General features: G+C 40.5%; 1 protein-coding gene across 19 annotated transcripts in view; it reads left to right on the top strand.

The window, feature by feature from the left end:
• ENPP2 (ectonucleotide pyrophosphatase/phosphodiesterase 2) overlaps positions 1–24,718 on the top strand; it is a 118,906-nt gene that overhangs the window by 83,756 nt on the left and 10,432 nt on the right. For 5 of the 19 annotated variants that reach the window (XM_070075430.1, XM_070075431.1, XM_070075434.1 and 2 more), the window contains 10 exons: positions 1,359–1,390; positions 2,070–2,197; positions 4,528–4,615; positions 4,780–4,867; positions 5,959–6,131; positions 9,570–9,621; positions 17,582–17,656; positions 18,967–19,103; positions 20,391–20,526; positions 21,193–21,270. In XM_070075430.1, the coding sequence (XP_069931531.1) occupies positions 1,359–1,390; positions 2,070–2,197; positions 4,528–4,615; positions 4,780–4,867; positions 5,959–6,131; positions 9,570–9,621; positions 17,582–17,656; positions 18,967–19,103; positions 20,391–20,526; positions 21,193–21,270 (987 nt within the window). Of the gene's footprint in view, positions 1–1,358; positions 1,391–2,069; positions 2,198–4,527; positions 4,616–4,779; positions 4,868–5,958; positions 6,144–9,569; positions 9,622–17,581; positions 17,657–18,966; positions 19,104–20,390; positions 20,527–21,192; positions 21,271–24,718 lie in introns of all 19 variants that reach the window. The other 14 variants (XM_070075429.1, XM_051844005.2, XM_008255848.4 and 11 more) reach the window with 3 other exon arrangements.

Here is a 24,718-nt window from a genome sequence, read left to right as displayed (position 1 = left end):
CCAAGGAAAGAATCTTTTAAAAAAAATCTCAGTGCATTAAGATTTATCTTACAGTGGATGATGACTTGTTTCAAAGATATGCAGATAAACAGGAAGTTATGCTCAAACCCCAAATGTCCAGTTTGATTTCTTTTTTAAAAATATTTACTTATGTATTTATTTGAAAGTAAGAGTTATAGAGAGACGAGGGAAGAGAGTGAGAGAATGAGAGAGGTAGAGAGGCAGAGAGCGACAGAGAGAGAGAGAGAGAGAGATCTTCCATTCACAGGCTCACTCACTCACCAAATGTCTGCAATAGCCAGGGCTGGGCCAGGCGGAAGCCAGGATCCAGAAACTCCCATCTGGGTCTCCCACATGGGTGCAGGAACTCAGGTACTTAAGCTATTTTCTGCCGCTTTTCCCAGGATCCTTAGCAGGGATCTGGATTGGAAGTGGAGCAACCAGAACATGAACCAGCACTCATATGGGATGCCAGCACTGCAGACAGTGGCTTTACCCTTTGTGCCACAGTGCCTGCCCCTGTCCGGTTTAACTTCTCATGTTAAATTGCAAATAACCTAGGCCTAGATGCTATACAGGAACCGTTTGAGGGAACTTGAAGAAGCAAACTACCTAGCAGTGTCCTGGTGCTGTGGAAGGAGTGTTTCCCTTGGAGAAGTGGAACTCTGGATCTGGTTGGGAAATTTATCACAGGACTTGTTTAGCTGCATTCTACTTAACTGAAATTTTAAATACCCACACACAGTTATAAGAGGGGACTTCAAGAATGTCACATAAAATAGAATTAAACAATAAGCTTATTTTGCCTCCAAAAATTTTTAACTCCCCTCCGCTGTTTCACTCCATGAGTGCCGGCAACAGCCAGTGATGGACCAGGCTGAAGCTGGGAGCCCGGAACTCAGTCCAGGTCTCCATGTGAGTGACAGGGATGCAGCGAGTTGGTCAATGCCTGCTGCCTCCCAGGGTGCACATAAGCAGGAAGCTGGAATCAGGAGCAGAGATTTCAACCCAGGCACTCTGGATATGGGACATGGGGATTGCAAATGGCATCTTAATAGCTGGGCCAAATGCCTGCCCCTGTGTTTTCTTTTCTTTTTTTAATTTATTTACGTTATATGAGTCTCATGTATTTCATATGTACAGATTTAGGAACACAGTGATACTTCCCACCCTCCCCTCCCTCCCCCCACACATTTGAATGCCCCTATCTTTTTTAAAACAAAACACTAAGGTGATAGTTCCTCTGGAAGGTGGGGTGGGGAGAGGTAGGGGAAAAATTGAATCTTTTTCTGCAAAAAATATTTCTCTGTGTCTATTGTCATTTCTTTGGTAATCAATTTCCTTTTCTCTTTGAACAGATGACCCTAAAGCGATCATTGCTAATCTCACGGTAAGTGTTGGAAATTACAGGAAGCAGCTTCTATGCATCACCTTCTGTGGTTGCTTCCCCTGGGGGATGGAGGAACATTCTCCCTATTGCTCTGCCACCCTGTGTATCTGTTTCCTTCAGATCTTTCAAAACTTCTGCTTTGTGGACTGCTGCAGGCTCCCTAATGGTCTTGGCAATGATACAACCCGAGAATATTTGATCTTTCCTTGAGAACTGAAAAGGATTCATTCATGGTTAAACAAATGTTTGCTTTCTCTGTTTCATTGTTCCCCCATTCAGGGTAGAGACCTTAAAGCACTTGAGCATGCAATCAGATAGGCCTGTACATGCTCATCTCTTCCTGCTCCACCTCCCAGCCCTCGACTTGAAGCAGTTGGGGAAGGGCCTGGGAGTTTGACTTTGCCCTCAGTTGTGGTCTCATGAGTCAGGAATGTGTCTTAGAATTCCTCACTCCTCTCTTCTAGCCTGGCGTATCTTCTCCAAAGCTATCTAATCCCTTTTGAACCCTTTTGTTTTCAGCATGTATGATCTGATAGAGGTGAATCAAAGTCCACTTATTCAGGAATCAGCCTTTTGTTTGGCCTAAAGCCTCCTTCAACTTCCTAGAGAGGAAAACAGGACTTTTTCTAGATGACACCCCATCTCAAGGCCCAGTTCCATGTTCTTTTTTTTTTTCCAGTGTAAAAAGCCAGATCAGCACTTTAAACCTTACTTGAAGCAGCACCTTCCCAAACGTTTGCACTATGCCAACAACAGAAGAATTGAGGATATCCATTTACTGGTGGAACGCAGATGGCATGTTGCAAGGTAACTTGGAGATCGGCTGTCTCTGTTTCTCATCTTCACAATTACCTCTTTGGCAACTGAAAATGCCTTAAGGTCTTCAGCTGACATTAAAAGAAATCTCAGAAACCTCACTCTTTCCAGATTGTGCATGCTAGATAAGCCACTGGGACTGTGACGGGACATCTCTGTGTTGAGTCTCATCACCCTGAAGTGTCTCTGTAGTCCCAGGGCAACTGTGTGTGTGTGTGTATACGTGTGTCTTTCAATTTTTGAATTTACGTTGTAGCCTCTATTTTTGTTACTTCAAGAAGTCAAAAGTCTAATTGGGATCTTGCCACATTGCCATAGCGCACTGGACTGATTGGGTCTTAGTTGACAAGAAATTGCCTGTAACAACGTTTATAGAGGACTTTAGAAAAGTTGTTAATCTTAAAACCTCTGTTACCATGGACATATTTTATATTGATTTAAATAATTCCTATGTTTACCTTCTTTTGATCTATGGAAGATTCCCCCATTTGAAAGAGACGTTTCCTTGCTTTAGAATCTGATGTAGGATATGTCTGGAGACTCACTGGAGACTCACTAATTGTTTATCGTTTTTCACACAGACCTGGAAGCAGCCCTTTAGCACTCACTTTGCTCTAACTTTGTGTTTAAGAAAAGTGCTGGGAATCAGTATGAAGCAAAAAATGAATAGCTATGCTACTACATATTTTCTAGCTAGATACTCTGATGAGTTCACAAGGGAGAGAAGATAATGAGACAAATGTAGATCCTGTAGGAACTTTAATCAATACTGAACACTTAGGCACATGTGACCAATAGATAAATATCCTACTATAACTGTATATGGAGTAGATAGAATTTAATTATAGGAGATGCTGAAGGAAATGATTGGAATCATTTAGAATACACTTGAACAATCCTCATGGATATGTGACAGAGAAGTGACCAAAATGACTTGGCTGACTATGTCCTCTGCAGGGTCTTATATGAATGGGGCAACTTGGAAGAAAAAGTAAATTTGGCACAGTTGATGATTTTATATGAAGAAAACACAGAAACTGAGTAGAAGTGAAAGATGATGACAGTTGAGCAAATTAGTGTAGACCAAAGCCAGATATTTGAATTAGCAGTAAATATTTTTAACTTAATGCTTGCATTGTTGAATTATTATAAATACATAGCTTATTACCCTAAACCCAAGGTACTTTTTTTAAGAGTAGAAAACCGCTTGTTATATTTCTTTGTCTTTCATAAGTGCTTTACTTCGGTGTCATGGACCTTGTAGGCATACAAGCAATATTTGTATTAATAACCATCAAAAGTTTTTTTTTCCAAGCCACATGACAGTTATGCAAAAGATGTCTTCCTGGTCGAAAAGGGAAGATCAAATTGTTTTCATGCCTAAAGAGCCATGTTTCCATTTTCTATTTCTAAACAGGGATATTGCTCAATGAGACTAGGCTCTTGAAAGGTCACTATTACCATTAATTAACCCCGCAGTAGTACTTTAATTGTATTATAGGTAAATTTGTACAAACGTTTTCATATAATACAGATCTGCATTCATTGATTAAACATAATACATTAAAAAGTATCTATGATGGGGCCGGCGCCGCGGCTCACTAGGCTAATCCTCCGCCTAGCGGCGCCGGCACACCGGGTTCTAGTCCCGGTCGGGGTGCCGGATTCTGTCCCGGTTGCCCCTTTTCCAGGCCAGCCCTCTGCTGTGGCCAGGGAGTGCAGTGGAGGATGGCCCAGGTGCTTGGGCCCTGCACCCCATGGGAGACCAGGAAAAGCACCTGGCTCCTGGCTCCTGCCACCGGATCAGCGCGGTGCGCCGGCCGCAGCGCGCTGGCCGCGGCGGCCATTGGAGGGTGAACCAACGGCAAAGGAAGACCTTTCTCTCTGTCTCTCTCTCTCTCACTGTCCACTCTGCCTGTCAAAAAAAAAAAAAAAAAAAAAAAAAAAAAAAAAAAGTATCTATGATGTCTTGATTTGGAGTCTAGTGAGGGGTCTGTAAAAGTGAACCAGCCCAACAGGATCGTATGGTGGAACATTACCTGTGACAAGTGTTCTGCCCGGCATCAGCATGAGCGTGAGGAGGGCACCATGGCTTCTCCTCATGGGTCCTCATTTAACCTGGGTGCTAGTCAGCACCAAGGCACTTGGAGAAATGAACAGAAGCATCTTTTCATCATGACCCGAATGATGATGCAATTGAAAGAGAGACAAACAGGCTTTCAAAACTTTTTTTTAAGAGAGTCTTTGTCTCCTGAAATTGGCTTTTTATCTGAATGATTTTCTGAGGAATCCTGACTGATCCAACAATCTTTTCAATGTAGGAAACCTTTGGATGTTTATAAGAAGCCATCAGGAAAATGTTTTTTCCAGGGAGACCATGGATTTGATAACAAGGTCAACAGCATGCAGGTATGACTACAGACTGTGAACTGAACCTGTGTTTTGGTTATTCTTAAATGGGCTGGGAAATGGGGTGTGAGTGAAGTTATGTAGAATTTATAAAGGAGGAAGGGTTGCTACCAGATATCTGGAGTTTTTAATTGTTTTTTGCTTGTTTTCTTTTCTTGTGGAAGACTGTTTTTGTAGGTTATGGCCCAACATTTAAGTACAAGACTAAAGTGCCTCCATTTGAAAACATTGAACTTTACAATGTTATGTGTGGTAAGTCCCTTATTGAATCAAAACCAATGAAACAATCCTTAGTTAATTTGTGAAGTTCCTCAATGTCAGAGAAAAAAATGAGGTGCCTATTTTCCGGGACCACCTCCTCTCCCTGCAGAAGAATGTGGTAACTTGCCCAATGGTTCAAAGGGCAGAATATCATCCCCTTCTAAGGCTTCTTTGTCTTCCTTGAACAGTTGACTAATGGGGAGTTTTCATAGTGTTGCTGTTGGCAGCCTCTGGCTGATCCAACATAGCATTACAGTTTGACACCACTGGTCAGAGACCTGATGAAGCAAGAGTTCCGCACAGAGCTTTCTCCCACCTCTAGCTCTCGCGTTGCAGCCCAGTTACAATTTTGCCAACTTGCATCCTGGCCAGCTATTTATGTGCTCCTAATTATTTTTCTTCCTTGAGCTTTCAGTTGCTGAATGAGGACAACTTTTCCTATTTAGTAAGGGAGTGCCAGTCTGGTGGTTAGAGGGGGAGCCTGCAAGTCGGGTCTCCTGGGTTCTTTTCCCATCTTGGCTGCTAGCTCTCCCCTGTCCTGCCTCTCAGCTTAGACAAGTCACTGTATGCCCACTTGGCAACCATTCACTTGCTATGAAATCAGCCTGTTCATCTCACAGCGGTGATTCAAGGCACACAGCCAAAGTTTCCTCTTGTCCCCACACTTCTGTAGAGTGCATTAGAGGGCAGACTTGTGGTCATTTATTGATTATAAGTCCCATTTCAAGATTTGGGATGAAAAAAACCTGGAGAAGTGCAGAAAAGCAGTGATACTGACAACGATAGTTCTTGAGTTATAACTACCACAGACACAGGCAGTAACTATTATTAGGGTACTGTGCCTTCACTCATTTTGGGACTTATTCATTGTCAAACAATGGACCTGGCTATTTCAAGAAGCTATCAGAAGACATGGTCAAGCCAGAATGGTTCTGTAGGTACAGAGGTGTTTCCTGCCATCCAAATCTCTTGTTAGTCAACTCTGATTTGTATTTAGCCTTCAGACCATTTGACAGTGAAAGTCTCACCATCTGTAATCAGAGAACATTTAACACCTGGACTCTTTTCTTTCTTTTCATCAGATCTTCTGGGATTGAAGCCAGCTCCTAATAATGGAACTCATGGAAGTTTGAATCATCTCCTGCGTGTCAATACTTTCAGGCCAACCATGCCAGAGGAGGTCACTAGGCCCAGTTATCCAGGGATTATGTACCTTCAGTCTGATTTTGACCTAGGCTGCACCTGTGATGATAAGGTAGAGCCCAAGGTAGAAATAATCTTTATATTCATCATATGAAATAGTTGCTGGGGCCGACGCCATGGCTCACTAGGCTAATCCTCCGCCTTGCGGCGCCGGCACACCGGGTTCTAGTCCCGGTCGGGTCACCGGATTCTGTCCCGGTTGCCCCTCTTCCAGGTCAGCTCTCTGCTGTGGCCAGGGAGTGCAGTGGAGGATGGCCCAGGTGCTTGGGTCCTGCACCCCATGGGAGACCAGGAGAAGTACCTGGCTCCTGCCATCGGATCAGCGCGGTGCGCCAGCTGCGGCAACCATTGGAGGGTGAACCAACGGCAAAGGAAGACCTTTCTCTCTGTCTCTCTCTCTCACTGTCCACTCTGCCTGTCAAAAAAAAAAAAAAAAGAAAAAAAAAAAAAAGAAACAGTTGCTGGGTATATAATAACATTGCCCAATAAAGCTTTCTAGGCTAGCATTAGAAATGGTCTATATTTCTGCTGTCCAAATTGGTAGCTGGCTAGTGTGACTGAGGAACTAAAATTTTAATTTAATTACTTTAAATCAAAGAGTTGTCTGTGCTTCCTAACTTCCGTATAGAATAGCACAGGTATAAAGAATGAAGGGAAAAATGTAGAATTCATGATGCTGTTCTGTGGAGTGAATTCTCAAGCACACTCTGTATTTTTATTTATTCATTTCCCTATGGATCACATGTCTATTAATCATGGTTTTGGCCAGGAAACAGGTGGCCCATGGAGTGAAGGAGGGTTTAAAGAGATTGCTTCAATTATGTTTCATGAGAACTATTTACAAAAGCTCAACAGGGAGGAATGAAGCCAGTGAGTAATGGAGAAGTGCCTTGGAGTTAGCAGAGAACCCTCCAAGGACTGGAGGTGGAAGGAAAGGAGCAAGATGCGAGGACTTGGAGAAGGGCTTGGATTGGTGAGAACCTCTGTATTTAGTAGATGAGTGCAACTAATGCATCAAAACTGGGTATGGAGGGTGCAAGGGAAGCAACATACTTCTCTTACCTCTACTCCCCTGCAGGTGGATCCTATTGTTGGAGCCCAGACAGCAAGTGGCAAAAACACTTTTTTTTTTTTTTTTTTTTTTAAGAGAGAGAGTCTGTTAGTCCATCCACATGTTCACTCCCCAGATGCCTGCCACAAAGCTGAGAACTCAATGCAAGGTACCCAATTATTGGAGCCATCACCACTGCCTCTCAGGGTCTGCATTAGCAGGAACCTACAGGAGCCAGAGTCAAGTATCAAACCCAGGTGCTCTGATGTGGGACATAGAATCCTTGACAACTAGGCTAAATGCCTGACCTGCAGGTGTATCTTCGAAACATCTCTAGAAGTCAGTTCCCAGAACACAGAGCAGAGTGGGGAAGGATGCAGCGTGGATGAATTGCTGGTGATATGAACAGAGACAACCCATCAGGACATGTATGGACAGTTTCTGAATACCAAATAAGCTACAAGGATTAGCAATAACTTTTCTATTGAATTTTATATTGATGAAAGACCTCTAAAGTCATCAGTGCTTCTAATAGCAGGAATTAGCCAATGTTACTACAATGAATTGATGTAATACCAGCCCAAAGCAAAGAAATCTGATATTTTTACATGTTTGCTTTTATTAGGTATAGAAGTATGATTTTTCTTTTAGGCCTCAGAAAAATGCAAAGTAATTTTCCTATTGCCCTATCCTCTTCTCCATCATTTGCTACCTTTCAGGATTTCTTGTGACCTAGGAGCCACAGTCTGGGACACTCACCATTTGAAAGATTCAGTTTGTTCTTCCCTCTCCCCTGTTTCTTTTTTCTTCTCCTTCCTTCTCGTGTGCCTACCAAGAACTAAGGAAACTCATTATTATAAGTAGGTAGTGCTCAGCCTGTAGTGGGAACGAGTTGAGCTGCCAAAGTCAACTTAAAGTGGCCTTGTGACAAGGATCCCACATATAATTTTAGAGGAATCTATTGTTTGTATCATATTTTCTGAATCATCTTTCTTCTAGAGAACAGAAATATTTTGAATCTCTTGTCTTAAACTATGTTAGAGAATTTCTAAATTGTCTTTATTTGTCTATGAGTTTCTCTAGAAGGCTACTTTCATTTTCTTTTCAAATTTTTTTAAAAGATTTGTTTATTTCTTTGAAAGTCAGAGTTATAGAAAAAGAGGGAGAAACAGCGAGAGATCGTCTGTCTGCTGGTTCACTCCCCAGATGGCTGCAATGGCTGGGGCTATGTCAGGCTGAAGCCAGGAGCCCAGAGCTTCATGTGGGTCTCCCTTGTGGGTGGCAGGGTCCCAAACACATGGGCCATTTTCCATTGCTGTTCATTAGCAGGGAGCTGGATTGGAAGTGGAGCAGCCAGAACACAAACAGGTGCCCACATGGGATGCTGGTGTTGCAAGTGGCAGCTTCTCCCACTATGCCACAGAGTACCCCATTTTTCTTTAAAAAATATAATCTATCCATACCGAAAAAAATGTAGAGATGAATAAAATCAACACTTCCACACTTCATAATAAAGAAAGCATTACAGATTCAGGGAAGGCTCCATATGTTCCCTGACCCGCTCTTCCTACCCAGATGTTATCAGTGCGAATATATCCTGAATATAGTGTGTATAATTTTCATGCATATTTCTGTACTTCTACTCCATATTCCTGTATCTTTTAAATAACATATAAGTAAGGATTAGTACATGTGTGGCTTCCTAAAGAACCTATAGTATAGTTTTGCATATTATAAACTTTATATAAATGCTATTATGCTACATACATATATTATATGTACCTGCAAGTAGATTATTCATCATTATATATTTTTGAGACACATTTATGTATATTAATATATGAAGCTTTAGCTCACTGATTTTTACTGATAATAGTTAATATTTGATTCTCTAAATATACCATAATGATTTGAGAACATTTGGCTATTTCCAACATTAATTATTATGAACAGTGCTACGCAGGCATACTGCAAATGTCTTCTTATCCACTTACGATAGAGTATACATCTCAGATGTATAGTGAAAGGTAGAGTTGCCGATTCACTACTTTTCAAAATTGCTGAGTCATTTCTTTCTAGCTTTAGAAAAAGTGATTTCATAAATCAATTTGGTGCTTTTGTGAACCTGGAGTTAATCTGATTATTTTATAGATGTGTGGCCAAATCATTATCATCACCAACATGATTGTTCATAGTCTTAAGAAAAAAAAATAGAGTCACAGATTAAAGAAGATGTTCACAGTCACAAAATTTATAGGAAGGGGAGCTCTTTCAGATTGTGTATTTGAGAAAAAATAGTAATTTCACAACAGATTACCATAGTGACAAAGTTTATGACACTTTTTGGGATTTAGCAGGTTGCTAAGTAGAGCGGATTCAGATGAGAGGAGTATTTCTGATTTGCTTTCCTTTTGTCTTTTCTGGTTTTCCCATATGAAGAACAAATTGGATGAGCTCAACAAACGCCTTCATACAAAAGGGTCTACAGAAGGTAAGAAGTTGCTAGAAAAAAAAATCAGATAAATTTTGTTTTCTAGATTTCAAATATTGAAAAGAATTCTCATTTACTTCATAGTATAAGAACAGTATTTTAATATTCAAATTTGGATTGCCAACTGATTTTTGGATCTGTCTGGCAAAGGGTATTCATTTATTCTACATACCTAAAATTCTAGTTGTATTATAGAAAAATTCCAGTAGCTTTTTTGTTTTCCTCAATAGTGTTTAAACCCTCTGAAAAATAAGCAATCCATTGTTTTCAATGGGCCACAAATTTATCATGAGAATGCCTGTGAAGGGAATGGTAATCACAATTATAAATAATGGCAGCTGGTACCTACATGGAGGCTCACCTGCCTGGAGAGTGAGTGTGCATGTCATGGTGGGAGAAATAAGAATGGATAAAATCAGATCTTTCTCTTCACAGGAAAGATCATCTTGAGCCCTAACTCATTCTCTTCTTATTTTCCATCCAATGATAACAAGCATGTATTAGTGAATTTTTGCAAGCTTGTGATATAGTAACAACAACAAAGGATCTTAGTGATTTGTATCCAAAAAAATGTGTTGCTCATATTTCAGTTTGCTGACTATAGACCAAGTGCTGCTTTGTCCCTGTGTACACTTTATTTTGGAATCCAGGCTGAAGGAGGAGCTCCTATTTGGAACTGAACTTCCTTGCTCATGGCAGAGGGAGAAGGAACACGGTGGGACTGTGTACTGATTCTTAGTGCTCCTGCTTTTATGAGGCATATGGTACTTCCATTCATAGTTTACTGGCCAAAACTGAGCACATGACAGTCTTTCTGCAGGGATTTTTATCCTACAAGTCACATGCCAGTGGGTGGACATGGTAAATAATTAGGAATTGTAACACAATCTATCACACAAGCTCTTTCTTCTGATTTTGAAGTTCCATAGAATTAGGAGAAAATAGAAAGAGGGGGAACCTATACAGGTTATTACAGTAGATGGATATGTTGTTGTAACAGCCAGGGATGCCTAAAAGTGTCTTAAAAAAACAGATGGAACTCAATTACAGCAGTTCCAACCATGCAGTAAAGATGCACATGGTCTGGTTCCCCTGAGAACATCTCTTGAGTCCTTAGCTTACATATGGTTCTGTTTATCACATGCACTGTTTCCAATCTGATTAAATAGAGGTAGAGGAAACCAGTAGATTTTATTTACTTGACTTATTTTTCCTCTTTATAAAGATCTTCATCTGCCTCCTTCTTCCTTTTCTGCATCACCACCCTCCCCCTTTTCCCTTTGAACACAGAACACAGACTGAGCAGCACATAATGGGATGAAACACATAATGGGATGAAGCCAGCTTTGAAGATAGGACTTCGCTTTAAAGATAGGACACAAATCCTTCACCAACTCTACAAGGGATTTGAAATGTGTGTTACCTAACATCTAGAGGACTGGATTGTCATAATTTTAAAAACTGGGATTTTCTAGAGGCAAGGGGTGAAGAGGTTCGTGATTTGAGCATCTCATTTAGTCAATTAACGAGGCAGAGAGCTAGTACTGAGATGTTCTCTTCCAAAAGTCACTAAAGAGATTGTTCATGATAACTTTTAATGAACTCCCTGTTTTTGCTGATTCAAACTCTGGCTTTTCCTGAAACTAAAACATTTCCATCTGAGAAAAAAATTTAGGTTGGTAACAGTGTAGCGCTTGTGACAAAACCAGCTCCACAATTCAGCATAAACACTAGCCTCAAACTTCTCTGAGCGTGAAAGCAACAGGCATTTTCTTTGTGAATCAGATTCTCAGGGCTAGGAGGAGCAGTGTGACATCACCTCTGCAATGCTGTGCCCAGATATGAGCAGAAAGGTTCTTGTTTATACCACTGAAATGTCTTTTTGTACCACTGACACTTAAAGTTAAGCTTTAATACACAAACTTACGTATTTACGTGGAAATGGACCCTCATGGGATCCTTCAGCAAGCATTTATTATATGCACACCCTGGAAGAGAAACTCTGGTTTCTCTGAGACAATTGTGAAACTGAGAATTTCCAACCAACCCAGGGCTTCAAAAGGATGATGTCAAATAATAGGGGAGAACCATGGTAACACAGGACCTTGGTCCGCTTACAGCCTAGTGGGAACAGACTTTGATGTTGAGAGAGGGACTTTAGAAGCACTGTATGAAATAAAAATAATTATAGTCATATATCTTTGTCTTACTATGTGTAGGACATTCATTTTCTTGTTTTAATTCTGTAATACGTATAAACTCAATGTTCTCACTTCTGTTTCTTTCTCTTAGTCTTTGTCTCTGTAAGGGTTTGATCTCAGTCATTTCTTCAGCTGCAGTGTTTCTTTCTTGAAGTCACTTGTATAACAAATCCAGTCTCTTACTTAAATATTAAGTGTCTGCTCCACAACAGTAGAACCTTGTGAGTGAGACTCCCCATGTGTGTGAGTCCATGTGCATCTTGCATTCAGAGTAATTACTTCCCCTTTGTGGATACCTTCAAATACCTTTTGAGGTTTTTAAAGGGTTTATATATGTAAAATTCTATACAAATATAAAGTTGTACTATTTTTATCATTAGTTTTTTTTTAAAAAGATTTATTTTATTTATTTGAAAGAGTTAAAGAGAGAGAGAGGTCTTCCATCCACTGGTTCACTCCCCAGATGGCCGCAACAGCCAGAGCTGCGCCAATCCGAAGCCAGGAGCCAGGTGCTTCCTCCTGGTCTCCCACATGGGTACAGGAGCCCAAGAACTTGGGCCATCCTCCACTGCCCTCTCAGGCCACAGCAGAGAGCTGGATTGAAAGAGGAGCAGCCGGGTCTAGAACTGGCGCCCATATGGGATGCCAGTGCCTCAAACCAGGGCATTAACCCACTGTAGCACAGCGCTGGCTCCTGTCATTAGCTTTTAAGAACACATACATAGATAGTTCATATTTTTCAGAACAAGCCATGTCCCATAAACTCCCTACTTGCAACATTCATAGGTGGCTCTTTCGATGCCATATACTAAATAGTCACCTATATATTTCTACTAGGGTGTTTCAAAATGTTTATGGAAAATGGATTGAAAAGATGAGTTTATTTTTTTTAATTGGATCAAATGAAGAATCCTCAAAAACTTCCTGGAAAGTATTTATTATGAAAAAAACTATGAATGGATTTCAAGCTCCTTTTGCATCCAAATTAACTTATCTTTGAATTCCATTTCCCATGAACTTTTTGATGTACCCTCTTACAAAACACATTTAAAAGCCCCACATACCAGTAGTGAAGAAACCCATGAGGTCTGTGAGGGTAAAAAGGAGAGATGTGTCCTCGATTAAGCACAGGCAATATTTTGCTATAAATATTCAAACTGGTATAGAATGAAATCCTTTACTAACATGAAGATTAAGAAAAATATAATCTTCAAAAAACAGTGATTGAAACTGTTTGTTAAAGTCTTAATATTCTTAGATATGTGGTAAATTCTGGATCTTAATTGCATTATGTTTGCTGTTCCTAATGTCTTGGCCAAACTTTCTGTGCAATGAAATCTCATTTCCTTGTGACATTGAATCAACAGATGAATAAATGGATGAAGCAGAAAATTTTAAATCTCTCCCAGCAAGCAGTTTTGACACTATAGTTAGTATAATTTTCACTATAAGAATAATTATACTATTTCTTTTCACTTTTCTCTACTTACATTGCTGTGAAAATGTTTTATATGTTCTTAGATTAGTGGTAAGAAAAGGAATCATAAAGCATTTTGACACTTCTGAGGTGTTTGGTTTCTTTTCACACATTTTGGGTAGAAAGGCAACTTAAGCAATAGTAATTCTTTTATTTTCAAAGGCCTGAATATGGTCAGAGAGGGGAACTCTTCTGTAGCTCTTTTCAGGTCTGAATTATTTCTCATTTTTGCTACTTCTTTGGAGATTCTGGTTGTACTAAAGACAGAGAAATATACTCATGTTTCTGTGTGTGTTTGCATGTTTGTGAAGACTTGAAAGAAATCATTGCATAGCCTAACTCTTCATGATTTATAGTGGTTTCAAGATGAATTTGATGACAGTTATTGAATTTTAATAAGCTTTACCTACCAATATCCTTTGCTGACGTTGAAGCAAAGCTCACACCAACAGCAGTTACTACAGCTGCATCTTCTTTGGGTCACGACTGAGCTAGGTGCTTTCCAAGTTTGGCCTCTGAGCAGTGCAGCATTCCAGTGAGATATGAGGCTTTGGGAGATTAAGGTACAGAGCTACAGGGCTATAATGGCTGAGCTGATTTTACTCCAGGCCTGTATGACACTGAAGCCCACATGCTTTCCTCTGAAAATGCTTCTTATTCCAAGAGTCAGAAAGAGCGAGCACGTCAGGAGAGAATTTCAGGGCCTATCCAAGTTTAGAAGCTGTTTCTGATACAGACTGCTGTCCTCATTTGCTTCCTGGCAGGTATAACCCAAGCAGAGCTCGTGCTCAGGAGCGGTTGAATCCTCTTGCAATATATCGCTCACTGGAATAGCTCAGCAGTCAGTATCCGGCTGGAGGTGGCTTCACAGGCTAGGAGAGTGGGCAGGAGGATGGAGGCCCAGATCCTGGGTGCTGCTGTGGAGCTGAATAATCTTCTATAAGTCCTGAACCCCAATTCCTTCATCGGTGAAATGGAGAGATACTGATCCGCCCAGTCTAGCCATGAGGGTGATGAGACAGGTCATTTATGCAAAGCCAGTGCTTTTAAAAGAAAACAAAAACATCCATTCATTTACTTATGTTTAATTTATTTTTTAAGGAATACATGTTTCATAAGTAATAAGAATATTCTTCCTTCCATACCCACCCTCCCACCCCTCCTCTTCCCTCTCCCCTTGCCTGTCCCATTCTCCATTAAGATTCGTTTTCAATTAACTTTGTACATAGAAGACCAACTCTATACTAAGTAAAGATTTCAACAATTTGCACACACACACACACACACACACAAAACTGTTTGAGAACTGGTTTTACAGTTAACTCTCAATACAACTCATTGAGGACAGAGGTCCTGCATGGGGAGTTAGTGCACAATGACTCCTGTTGTTAATTTAACAATTAACACTCTTATCTATGACATCAGTGACTGCCCGAGGCTCTTGACATGAGCTGCCTAGGCTATGGAAGCCTTTTGAGTCCACAAACCCCATCAGTATTGGACATGGCCACAGCAAAGTGGAAGTTCTCTTCTCCCTTTAGAGAAAAGTACGTCCTTCTTTGATGGCTGCTTCTTTTCACTGGGGTCTCACTCACAGAGATCCTTCATACAGAACATTTTTTGCCTCAGGGTCTTGGCTTTCTATGCCTGAAATGCTGTCACGGGCTTTTCAGCCAGACCAGGAAGCCTTAAGGGCTGACAGTCATTCATTTATCAAACAGTATTTACCAAATAGATATTACATGATTGGCAGTATTGGAGATTCAGTGATCAGTGAGATATAAACTCCTATCCTCATAAAGTTATTGTCCTATTACAGAATTTAGCCAGCTGATGAATTTTAGCATAATGTTTTAGATGTTGAGTTAAAAAAGAATAGGAGGGGTGGCATTGTGGCATAGCAGGTAAAGCCACCATCTGCAAAGCCCGCACCCATATTGAGTCAGTTCATTGCTTCAGCGGCTCCATTTATGATCCAACTCCCTGTTAATGGCCTGAGAAAGCAGCAGATGATGGCCCAAGTAGTTGGGTTCTTGCACCCATGTGGAAGACCCAGATGAAGCTCTTGGCTCCTGGCTTTGGCCTGGCCCAGCCAGAGCCTTTGCAGCCATTGCAGCCATCTGGGGAATGAGCTCGTGGATGAAGATACCTCTCTCTCTGTGTCTCTCTCTCTGTCTCTCTCTCTCTTTCTGTGACTAGGACTTTCAAACAAATAAATCTTTTTTTTTTTTTTTAAAGAAGAACAGAGCAGGAATGGAGATATTAAATAGAATCCCATGGGAAGGTTGAAATGGCAGTGAATCATAGTAGTCACTTGTAAAGCAAAGGAGAAAAGCAGACAGGAACAGGAAAGACCTTGGGTAGAGATTTTGTGGTCACATTGAAAAGCATATTATTGTGGTAGTGAACATTTAGCAAAACAAAAAACGTGGAGAGATTTTCATGTGGCTCCCAAGTTAGCCAGCTAATCTGTGGGAATATGAATCAGGAAACTGAGGAGGGAAAAGAAACACAAATGCAAGTTTGCAAGACCAAGTTCTGGAAAACAAAAAGAATGAGTGCTAGGGAAGTCCACACCACTTAAAAAGATTTGTCTCACAGGATTTGGCCAAATGTGGTATCTGGAGGAGGGCCTTGGCATGTACTGAAAATGCCAGAGACACTATTGTAAACAGGGAACTGGGGTGTGGAATGAAGGCTTGTCTGGAATTCTGTGAAGACGACGACTACCCTAGATTCACTTCAAGAAATCCCAGGAACATGTGGCAGAGGAGGAGGTCTGCACATGATCTCCAGGATTGCTGGTCTCTAGACAAAGATCTTAACATATGCAGACTGACATCCAAGTGCATTCTGTGGCCTGAGGGGGGATTTTCAGTTAAACAGAAATGCTATGAGTGTCAAGCCCCAAATGTCTTAAAAACTAGTGGAGCCAGGCTCTGGCCAAGAACCTGTGATCTCTGATGCTTGGGTAAAATGACAAGGCAAAATCAAAGATTTTGATTCTGGATGTAAAAATTCATATTTCTTACTGCACAAGACTATTGTACCTCTTAGATAAATCTAAGCTTCAGGAAGACCTAGATAGATTCATTGGGTCAGTTTGAGTCTTGGGTGAATTTTAACAGGCTATTGAAGCTGCTGTATTTTTTTTTCTTTACACCATTCATGCTCAGTCACAGCTGAGAAAAGTCAGTCAGGTAAGGACACATTTGTGCCCTAAATGTGTGCCATAAACTGCAGTTATAACAATAGCTTGGAAGCTTGGAAGCTTGGAAGCCCAAATGTCTGAAGCAAATTGATTCTCTCTGTGCAGAGTGGAAGAGTGAGCAGAAATATAGATGCTTCATCAGGGAGGATTTTCAGGAGAAAGTGATTCTTCAGGTGTCCCCTTCATTCTTGTGCCCCCTTCCCTTTCTTTCTCATGGCTCTTCTACAAATAAAGGCCAAATTATGTGTCCATATTATTGGTCATGCACTTTGGGTGGGAGGGCAACTGATGTAAACTGAGGCACAGGTTATCCTGGGTTAGCGTCGTATGCTCTGGAAAGACCGTGACGGGTGCCATGTCACCCTGTTTGTGACATTCGTCATCCTCTGTGTTCCTGCCGTACTCTGTAGATGCCTTTGATTCACTGCATTGCATCTCAGGTCTTTGTGTCATTCTCGTCTCCTGTTGAACTGTAAGTTCTTTGAGAGTTAGAGCTTTATCTTCATCATCTTTGCCCAGTGTCTCCGTCCTGCATCCTGAAGCTGGCACCAAGTGGGTACTCAGAAAATATTTGATGAGAGGGAATACATCCATGTATAAGTCCGGAAGGAGCTAGGTGATGAAGGCTGCAGAAGTTAATGCCGCATAGAGAGAAAAGAAATAATATGGGAAATCACATGGAGTTGCTATTTATGTTGTTAATTCTTAGAAATAACGTGTAATCACTGTAAGGAGTTGCTATTAATGTTCATGGGCAGGGTTTTGCAAATAAATCAGACCTCATGCAATGGAGTGTTGTGTTGAAGAATGCCAAGAACTGAGGGGATCTGGCGGAAGGAAAAGCCAAATTTGGTGGAGACTGGATGTTGTCCAAAGCTTTTGTTTAGTAACTGCTCCAAGCAGAGGAGTCCCATGCAGAAACATTACTGCTACTCTGTTGTCTTCTTACTGAAAATTGATTATATGCCAGGCTTGAGTTTGAGTTTGGAGGAGTGTATTTGGTAAGCATCAAAATTTTAAAAGATGGAAAGAGAATAGCTTCTCAAAGAATTTTGATACTTCTGCTTCCAGCTGAAACCAGGAAATTCAGAGGCAGCAAAAATGAAAACAAGGAAAACATTAATGGAAATTTTGAACCTAGAAAAGGTTTGGTTTAAGCTTTGAAGGAAAGTCTGGGTTAATCAACTGCCCCAAGTACTACTGTTATGATTTGCTGGCTTTTTATTTGTTTATTATATTTAATTTGCTTAATATTGTCATATTATGTTCTAATGCCTATGGGTGGGTCCCCAAATTTGGCAGCTTAACCTAGACTTCTATATTTACTGTAATGGTCGTTTGTAAAGCCAAACTACCAAGAACAGACTTGTGTTGTAATAGTGTAGGCTGCTTTGCCTCAAATCAGCAGTTCTACTTGGGAGGGTTCTTGCGAAGTATTCTACTAAGGGTTTTCTCCGTTACTTGCGTATTTTGATAATACTTTAATTAAAGCAACATGTATACATAATTTAATAAGTGATTGCCAGAACTGATTTTCTCTAATAGAATAATAATACATTTTTTAAAATTATCAGTTAGGGAATCATGGAATTGCCTAAACTTCAATCTCTAAATACTTTGGTCAGTAGGGATCCCAATTTCCAAGAATCTTTGGAAGTTTTAACTTTGGCTTATCCAAAGTGGGCAGATCAAGCCCCAGGCATCTATTTTGGATGTAGGGTGAGGATCTGCACGTTAAACTGCTATCTTTTCTTCCTCAAAGAGTAATGTTTTAGACTTTTGTCTCTGAGAGCAGAGTTTTCCTTTGGGCATCTGAATTTGCAGACCTCCAAATTTTACTTAGTTCTTTGGTAACATCCATATCCTTCTTCTGTATTTAAAGGACCCTCTTAAATGTCCACTTATTTTATTTATACATGTTTCTTTAAGTTCTTACCTAAAGACTTTTACCCCATGTGACAAAGCTGCTTATGTTAAATGCTCATTACTACTCACTTTTTATGCTGCAATAATGCACATTTCAGTTGTAGTTTGCAAATAATGATAAAGTGAGCCTTCCTCTTAATTAAATCATTGGTCAACGTGATAAACTTCTTCAGGGATCAAATTAATTCTACAAAAGATTTTCGATCATTGGCTTCACTCAGCTGAATCATTTCCAAATTGACCACCTAGTGGTTCTTTTCTGTGACAGTTTTACATTTTACAAGAGAAGAAAGCATTAACAGAAATATGATATTTACATTATTGTTTTGAGAACTGTAAGCCTTGACCCATGCTTAGGTCATCAGATAAACTACAAAAGTACTAGGAAAACAACTTGATTAAATTAAGGAGAAGGTGCTATGTTATTAATAAGTGAGCTAGCAAATTCTAGACAACTTGACTCTCTTCCAATATTTCTTTAACATTTGCATTTATATACATTTAAAATGCTTTATTTGTTTCTTTCCTAGAGAGACACCTCCTCTATGGACGGCCAGCAGTGCTTTATCGGACTAGATACGACATCTTATATCATACTGACTTTGAAAGCGGTTACAGTGAAATATTCTTAATGCCACTTTGGACATCATATACTGTTTCCAAACAGGTCATTGAGAAAATTGCTATATGTTCTTCATTCCATTACCTTCCTTGCATTACTCCCATCATCGCTTACTAAATAGAATTTTGTCTCAGAAAATAGTTGAAGTTTTCCTGATGAAAGCAATTCTGCTTTGGATCTATTGCAAGATATTTTGAACTGATCTTTCCTCAATGTTTTAATAATTTCATGGTAATATGTTCAATTCTGAAGGAAACATACTAACTCTTTTAGTTCCTTTTACTCTGCTTAAGTCACTGCCCAATAGTTACAGAAGTCACCAAGGTTTGTTTGCTTATTTGTTTTAATAGACTTTATTTTTTAGAGCCGTTTTTGGCTTACAGCAAGATTGAGTGGAAAGTACAGAGAGTTCCCATATACTCCCTGCTAATCCTCCCCCTCGCCACCAGCCTCTTCTACTATCAGCATCTTTTTGTTTTGGTTTTAGTGAGGATGAGATAGGTAGGTATATATCATAACTTAGTTGGCAGTTGAGGTATGTTTGCAATTTTGGAATACAAATAAAAAATACTTTTATGCCCAAACACAGTTTCTTGTTAATTTTTTTTTTTTTTTTTTTTTTTTTTTTTTTTGACAGGCAGAGTGGACAGTGAGAGAGAGAGACAGAGAGAAAGGTCTTCCTTTGCCGTTGGTTCACCCTCCAATGGCCGCCGTGGCCGGCGCGCTGCGGCCGGCGCACCGCGCTGATCCGATGGCAGGAGCCAGGAGCCAGGTGCTTTTCCTGGTCTCCCATGGGGTGCAGGGCCCAAGCACCTGGGCCATCCTCCACTGCACTCCCTGGCCACAGCAGAGGGCTGGCCTGGAAGAGGGGCAACCGGGACAGAATCCGGCGCCCCGACCGGGACTAGAACCCGGTGTGCCGGCGCCGCAAGGCGGAGGATTAGCCTAGTGAGCCGCGGCGCCGGCCAGTTTCTTGTTAATTTTTACCATGTGCACTTATGAATGTTTTAGTGTATACCAAATATACATAAAATAAATCTATATAGACCTATATATAGCAAATATATATACATATATGTATTTATGCTGGTATATGTCTATTGTCTTTGCTTTCAGAGAGAATATGTCTATATTATTTCTTAGAGTGTTATTTTTAAGTCACTTCCTATGGACTCCTATTCATTATTTCAACAGTGGGATTTCTGCTTTGTATTCTGTTCTATATGTTGTTTTATTTAAGACTGATACGAGAGTCATGCTGAGCTTGAGAATCATGATTGGTTTGGGGTTGTCCCTGTGATGGCTTTACTAAACCTCTGACTTCCCACGCAGGCCGAGGTCTCTGGCATTCCTGAGCATCTGACCAACTGTGTGCGGCCTGATGTCCGTGTTTCTCCGAGTTTCAGTCAGAACTGTTTGGCCTACAAAAATGATAAGCAGATGTCCTATGGATTCCTCTTTCCTCCTTGTAAGTTGTAGGGTACCAAGATCTGATTGCTGCAACGGGATGTCATTTTGTGCATTTTGGACCACAAAACTTGAAATGTAGGCTTTCAGTGGCTAATGTTTTCTTAAGAAGGGGGCACTCAAGAGATGGTAGAGATTAACTTCTGTGGGATCTTAAAAAAAAAAAATCGGCTGAAAAGTAATCAGCTTTAAAGCACCCATTTCTCCAAAGAAATTCTAAAGTGCAAGAGAATTTTCTATGTCCTTCCTCTCACTTCACTAAATGAGATCTGAAATTGAAATAGGAAATCAGTAAGTGTTCTCTAATTAATACTGTACAGATGATCTCTTAAGAACATGTGAAATCCTTTCATTATCTCTTATTATCTTGATGATATTTCTTTAAACTGCAGTAATGAAATCAAGGAATTCTTTCACATAAGGATTAGTGGACTTAAGAGCTAGGGAAGAAGAAAAAGCATTGTAAACAATTTTTCAAAGAAACCGCTGAGTGAAGATAAGAGATTGAGTGGGAGGGTAATTTGGAAATGTCTTAAGGAGGTAATGAGCAGAAATAAAAGAATAGATCTGTTTCCTTCTTGCAGTTTGCATTACTGTAGAAGATTGGTTTTTTTATTGATGTAGATTTTGGTGAGCAACATACACTATTTGTTTTCCCAATGTTTAGATCTGAGCTCTTCACCAGAATCTAAATATGATGCATTCCTTGTAACCAATATGGTTCCAATGTATCCTGCTTTCAAACGTAAGTCCAATATTTACCTAATAAAGTGTAATTTATGAAAATAAATATTTCCAAGTTTACCACTTACCTTTTCTACTTCTATATTGATTTTAATAATAATAATGCCTTTCATGTGTTTAACCTTTATAATTTTTGAAGACCTTTCGTGTAAATTCTCTACTGTTGATCTAAAATTTGAATCTGTGAGGGAAGTTGGCAAGCCGTTTATCCCTTGTCTATAATTAAGAAGTTGACATCACAAGAACTGACCAAGTCATAAATGGTAGAAGCTGAACTAAACCAAGTTCATGTTTTCCTTCCAATCTATTTCAGTGCTCGTTATTCTGTTACTTATTAAAGGTCTTGGGTATATTTTGGTGTTCATTTGACATCCAATAGCCCCTATATCTATTTATTGATCATTACATTAAAAACCAAGAACACTTCTTTCCTTCAAGGTGATGATATATTCAGAATGTTGACCCTGAAACCCAGCAAAAACTTAAGTGGCCTTCAGATTGTTTTACAGCAATGTAAATTATTGTTTTAGATTCTTTAAACACTTGCAGGTTTTTTTTAATACATGACACAAATATTTGTAGATGCTATGAATTGGCGTGATTCTCCCAGGCCCCGAAAAACAAGTTCTTTTTTTTTTTTAAGATTTATTTATTTTACTTGAAAGTCAGAGTTACACAGAGAGAGAGAGAGAGACAGAGAGAGAGAATTCTTCCAGCCGCTGGTTCACTCCCCAATTGGCCACAATGGCCGGAGCTGTGCCAATCTGAAGCCAGGAGCCAGGAGCTTCTTCCAGGTCTCTCACATGGGTACAGGGGCCTAAGGGCTTGGGCCATATTCTGCTGCTTTCCCAGGCCATAGCAGAGAGCTGGATTGGAAGTCGAGCAGCCGGATCTTGAACCAGCACCCATATGGGATGCCAGCACTGCAGGCGGCAGCTTTACCCGCTACGCCACAGTGCTGGCCCCGAAAAACAAGTTCTAGTCCCTGGAGTATGACTACTGGCTGTGTGATCACAGAAAAGCCATTTTTTTCTACTATTGGTAAAATTAAGAGGTTTGATGCGTGACCGCTTAGACCTATGTCATAGATTTATGACTTAATTATCCGGTGGCCAAAATGATCCATTTATAAATTTCTGATAACAAGTAAATCATTCATCTATCCATCCATCCATCCATCCATCCTTTCCGCCATCCTTTCATCTACCCATGCATTTGGAGAGAGAGAACCCACTATAGGGCAGTTTTTACTTGTTTAGTTCATTTATAGTTAAAGGGTCATTATGCTTATGGAGAAGGCTGGAAAAGAAGCATCACTACCTTAGTTGAGTTAACAGAAGAGGAATGGGCTTTGTTACAGGACTCTCAGGCCTGAAATAGAACCTCAAAATTGGAAAGAGTGATTGTTAAGTGCCACCTTCTGTGGCAAGTTTCGCCTGCTTAATAATGAAATGGCATAAATGGCTTAAAGAAAAAAATGTTTATTTGATGTGCAAGCTAGTAAATGAAGCTTTGTTCAAAGATATAACCTATTGCTTGTGAGTGAAAAATTAAAGTTCTTTAAAACAAGTTTCCTGGTTTCTTCTAAAACTCACTCGAGAAACATTTAGAAACTCACATAGGTACATTTATCACCATGTTACATGAAATGCAACTTCATTTAGTTTCCACAAATGAGGGTTTCCTGGACTTCTCTATTGGTGCGTTCTTTTGACCAAAGAGTAATAAAGGAAACACACGGTGCCACCCTGAGGCTGGTGTGGAAAGGGCCTTTCACAGAGAGCTTGCTGTTTTTCTGTGCTAGGGGAATGGTTTTTCACATGCCACATTTCTGTGGGCTTGGCCTTTTGACTGTTCTCCTTGTTGTTTCTCTCTCTCTCTCTCTCTCTCTTAATGCTTGTATTAACATTTGAACTTCTCTCCCACTGTCCTCTTTGTCTCTTTACTGCAAATAATGATCCAGGGTGTTTTGGATGTGGTGGGCTACTCTGACTTCTTATAGGGTACAGTTTCAGAAGATTTAAAAGGCAGTTGAAGCTCTAGAAGGAAAATGGCCAAGTGCTTTTTGATAAGAGGAGGGAAGAAGTGATAACAGCCTGAATATCACAACCCAAATGTGGAATACAACACGCTGAGCTGGGTGTGATATTTGAGAACCAACTCATTGTCTGCTTTGCTATCCTGTATTCTCTTCTTCTGCCTTTCTTTTCTCCCACTGCACTCCTCTCATGCTCTTCTCATTGGTCATAATATTAAATGAAGCTAGTGTGGGCAAGAAAGTCTTCTGAAGGGGGTGGTATTGAACGTGAGAAATGAGTAGTAGAGGAAAAGCCAGACATGCAGAGCAGGGGATGAGTGTTCCAGCAAAGGGATGAGCAAATGTAATGGTTTAGGCTCGAACAAGTTTGGCAATGTTGGGGGAAAGGAAGAAAGCTCTTTACCTGAAGGAGGACAGATAAGAGGAGAGATCATAGGGGTAGGCAGGATGAGAGTTGGGATTTTATTTTAATTTCAGTGAGGAATCATCTAAAGTGCTAGAAATGGGCGGGGTATGTCTATTACAATTCCACTTAAGGTATAACAGGTTGCATGTGGCTACTATCTGGAGAATGGGCCTCAGGAAAGTAAGAGTTTTTCACAGGGAACCCAGGAAGCACTCTTTCATTGCAACTCATTTCAGAGAGGATGGTAACTCAGACCAGGATGGAAGCAGTGAAAATGGTGAGAGCTGGCCAGATTTGGGGTGATCGGGATGCATTTTGAGACAGCACTGATGGCATTTGTTCAAATGGGTATAGAGAGAAGTCAGAGATGGCTCTGAGGATTTTGACCAGACATCAGGGTGAATGGAAGTGCCATTATCAATGAGAGAGGAGGCAAGAGGTAGGGAAGGATTGGCAAGGGGAATGAAGAATTGTGTTTAGATAATGTTTTGTTTAATATGACTATTAGAAATTCAAGTGGATTGCCGGCGCCGTGGCTCAATAGGCTAATCCTCCACCTTGCGGCGCCGGCACACCGGGTTCTAGTCCCGGTTGGGGCGCCGGATTCTGTCCCGGTTGCCCCTCTTCCAGGCCAGCTCTCTGCTATGGCCAGGGAGTGCAGTGGAGGATGGCCCAGGTGCTTGGGCCCTGCACCCCATGGGAGACCAGGAAAAGCACCTGGCTCCTGGCTCCTGCCAGGATCAGCGCGGTGCGCCGGCTGCAGCGGCGGCCATTGGAGGGTGAACCAACGGCAAAGGAAGACCTTTCTCTCTGTCTCTCTCTCTCAGTGTCCACTCTGCCTGTCAAAAAAAAAAAAAAAAAAAAAAAAAAAAAAGAAATTCAAGTGGATTATGAAATTGATTCCTGAATAACTTACCTGGATCTCTTTGGAAAGATCAGGGCTAAAGACAAACTTGGGAACCAGCATATTAATAAGACCATGAAGAGATAGAATAGTGAGGCCTT

Source organism: Oryctolagus cuniculus, chromosome 6 (assembly GCF_964237555.1).
Source record: "Oryctolagus cuniculus chromosome 6, mOryCun1.1, whole genome shotgun sequence".
NCBI lineage: Eukaryota > Metazoa > Chordata > Mammalia > Lagomorpha > Leporidae > Oryctolagus > Oryctolagus cuniculus.
Note: the sequence above shows the minus strand (reverse complement) of the source record. Positions and strands in the feature narration are given on the sequence as shown.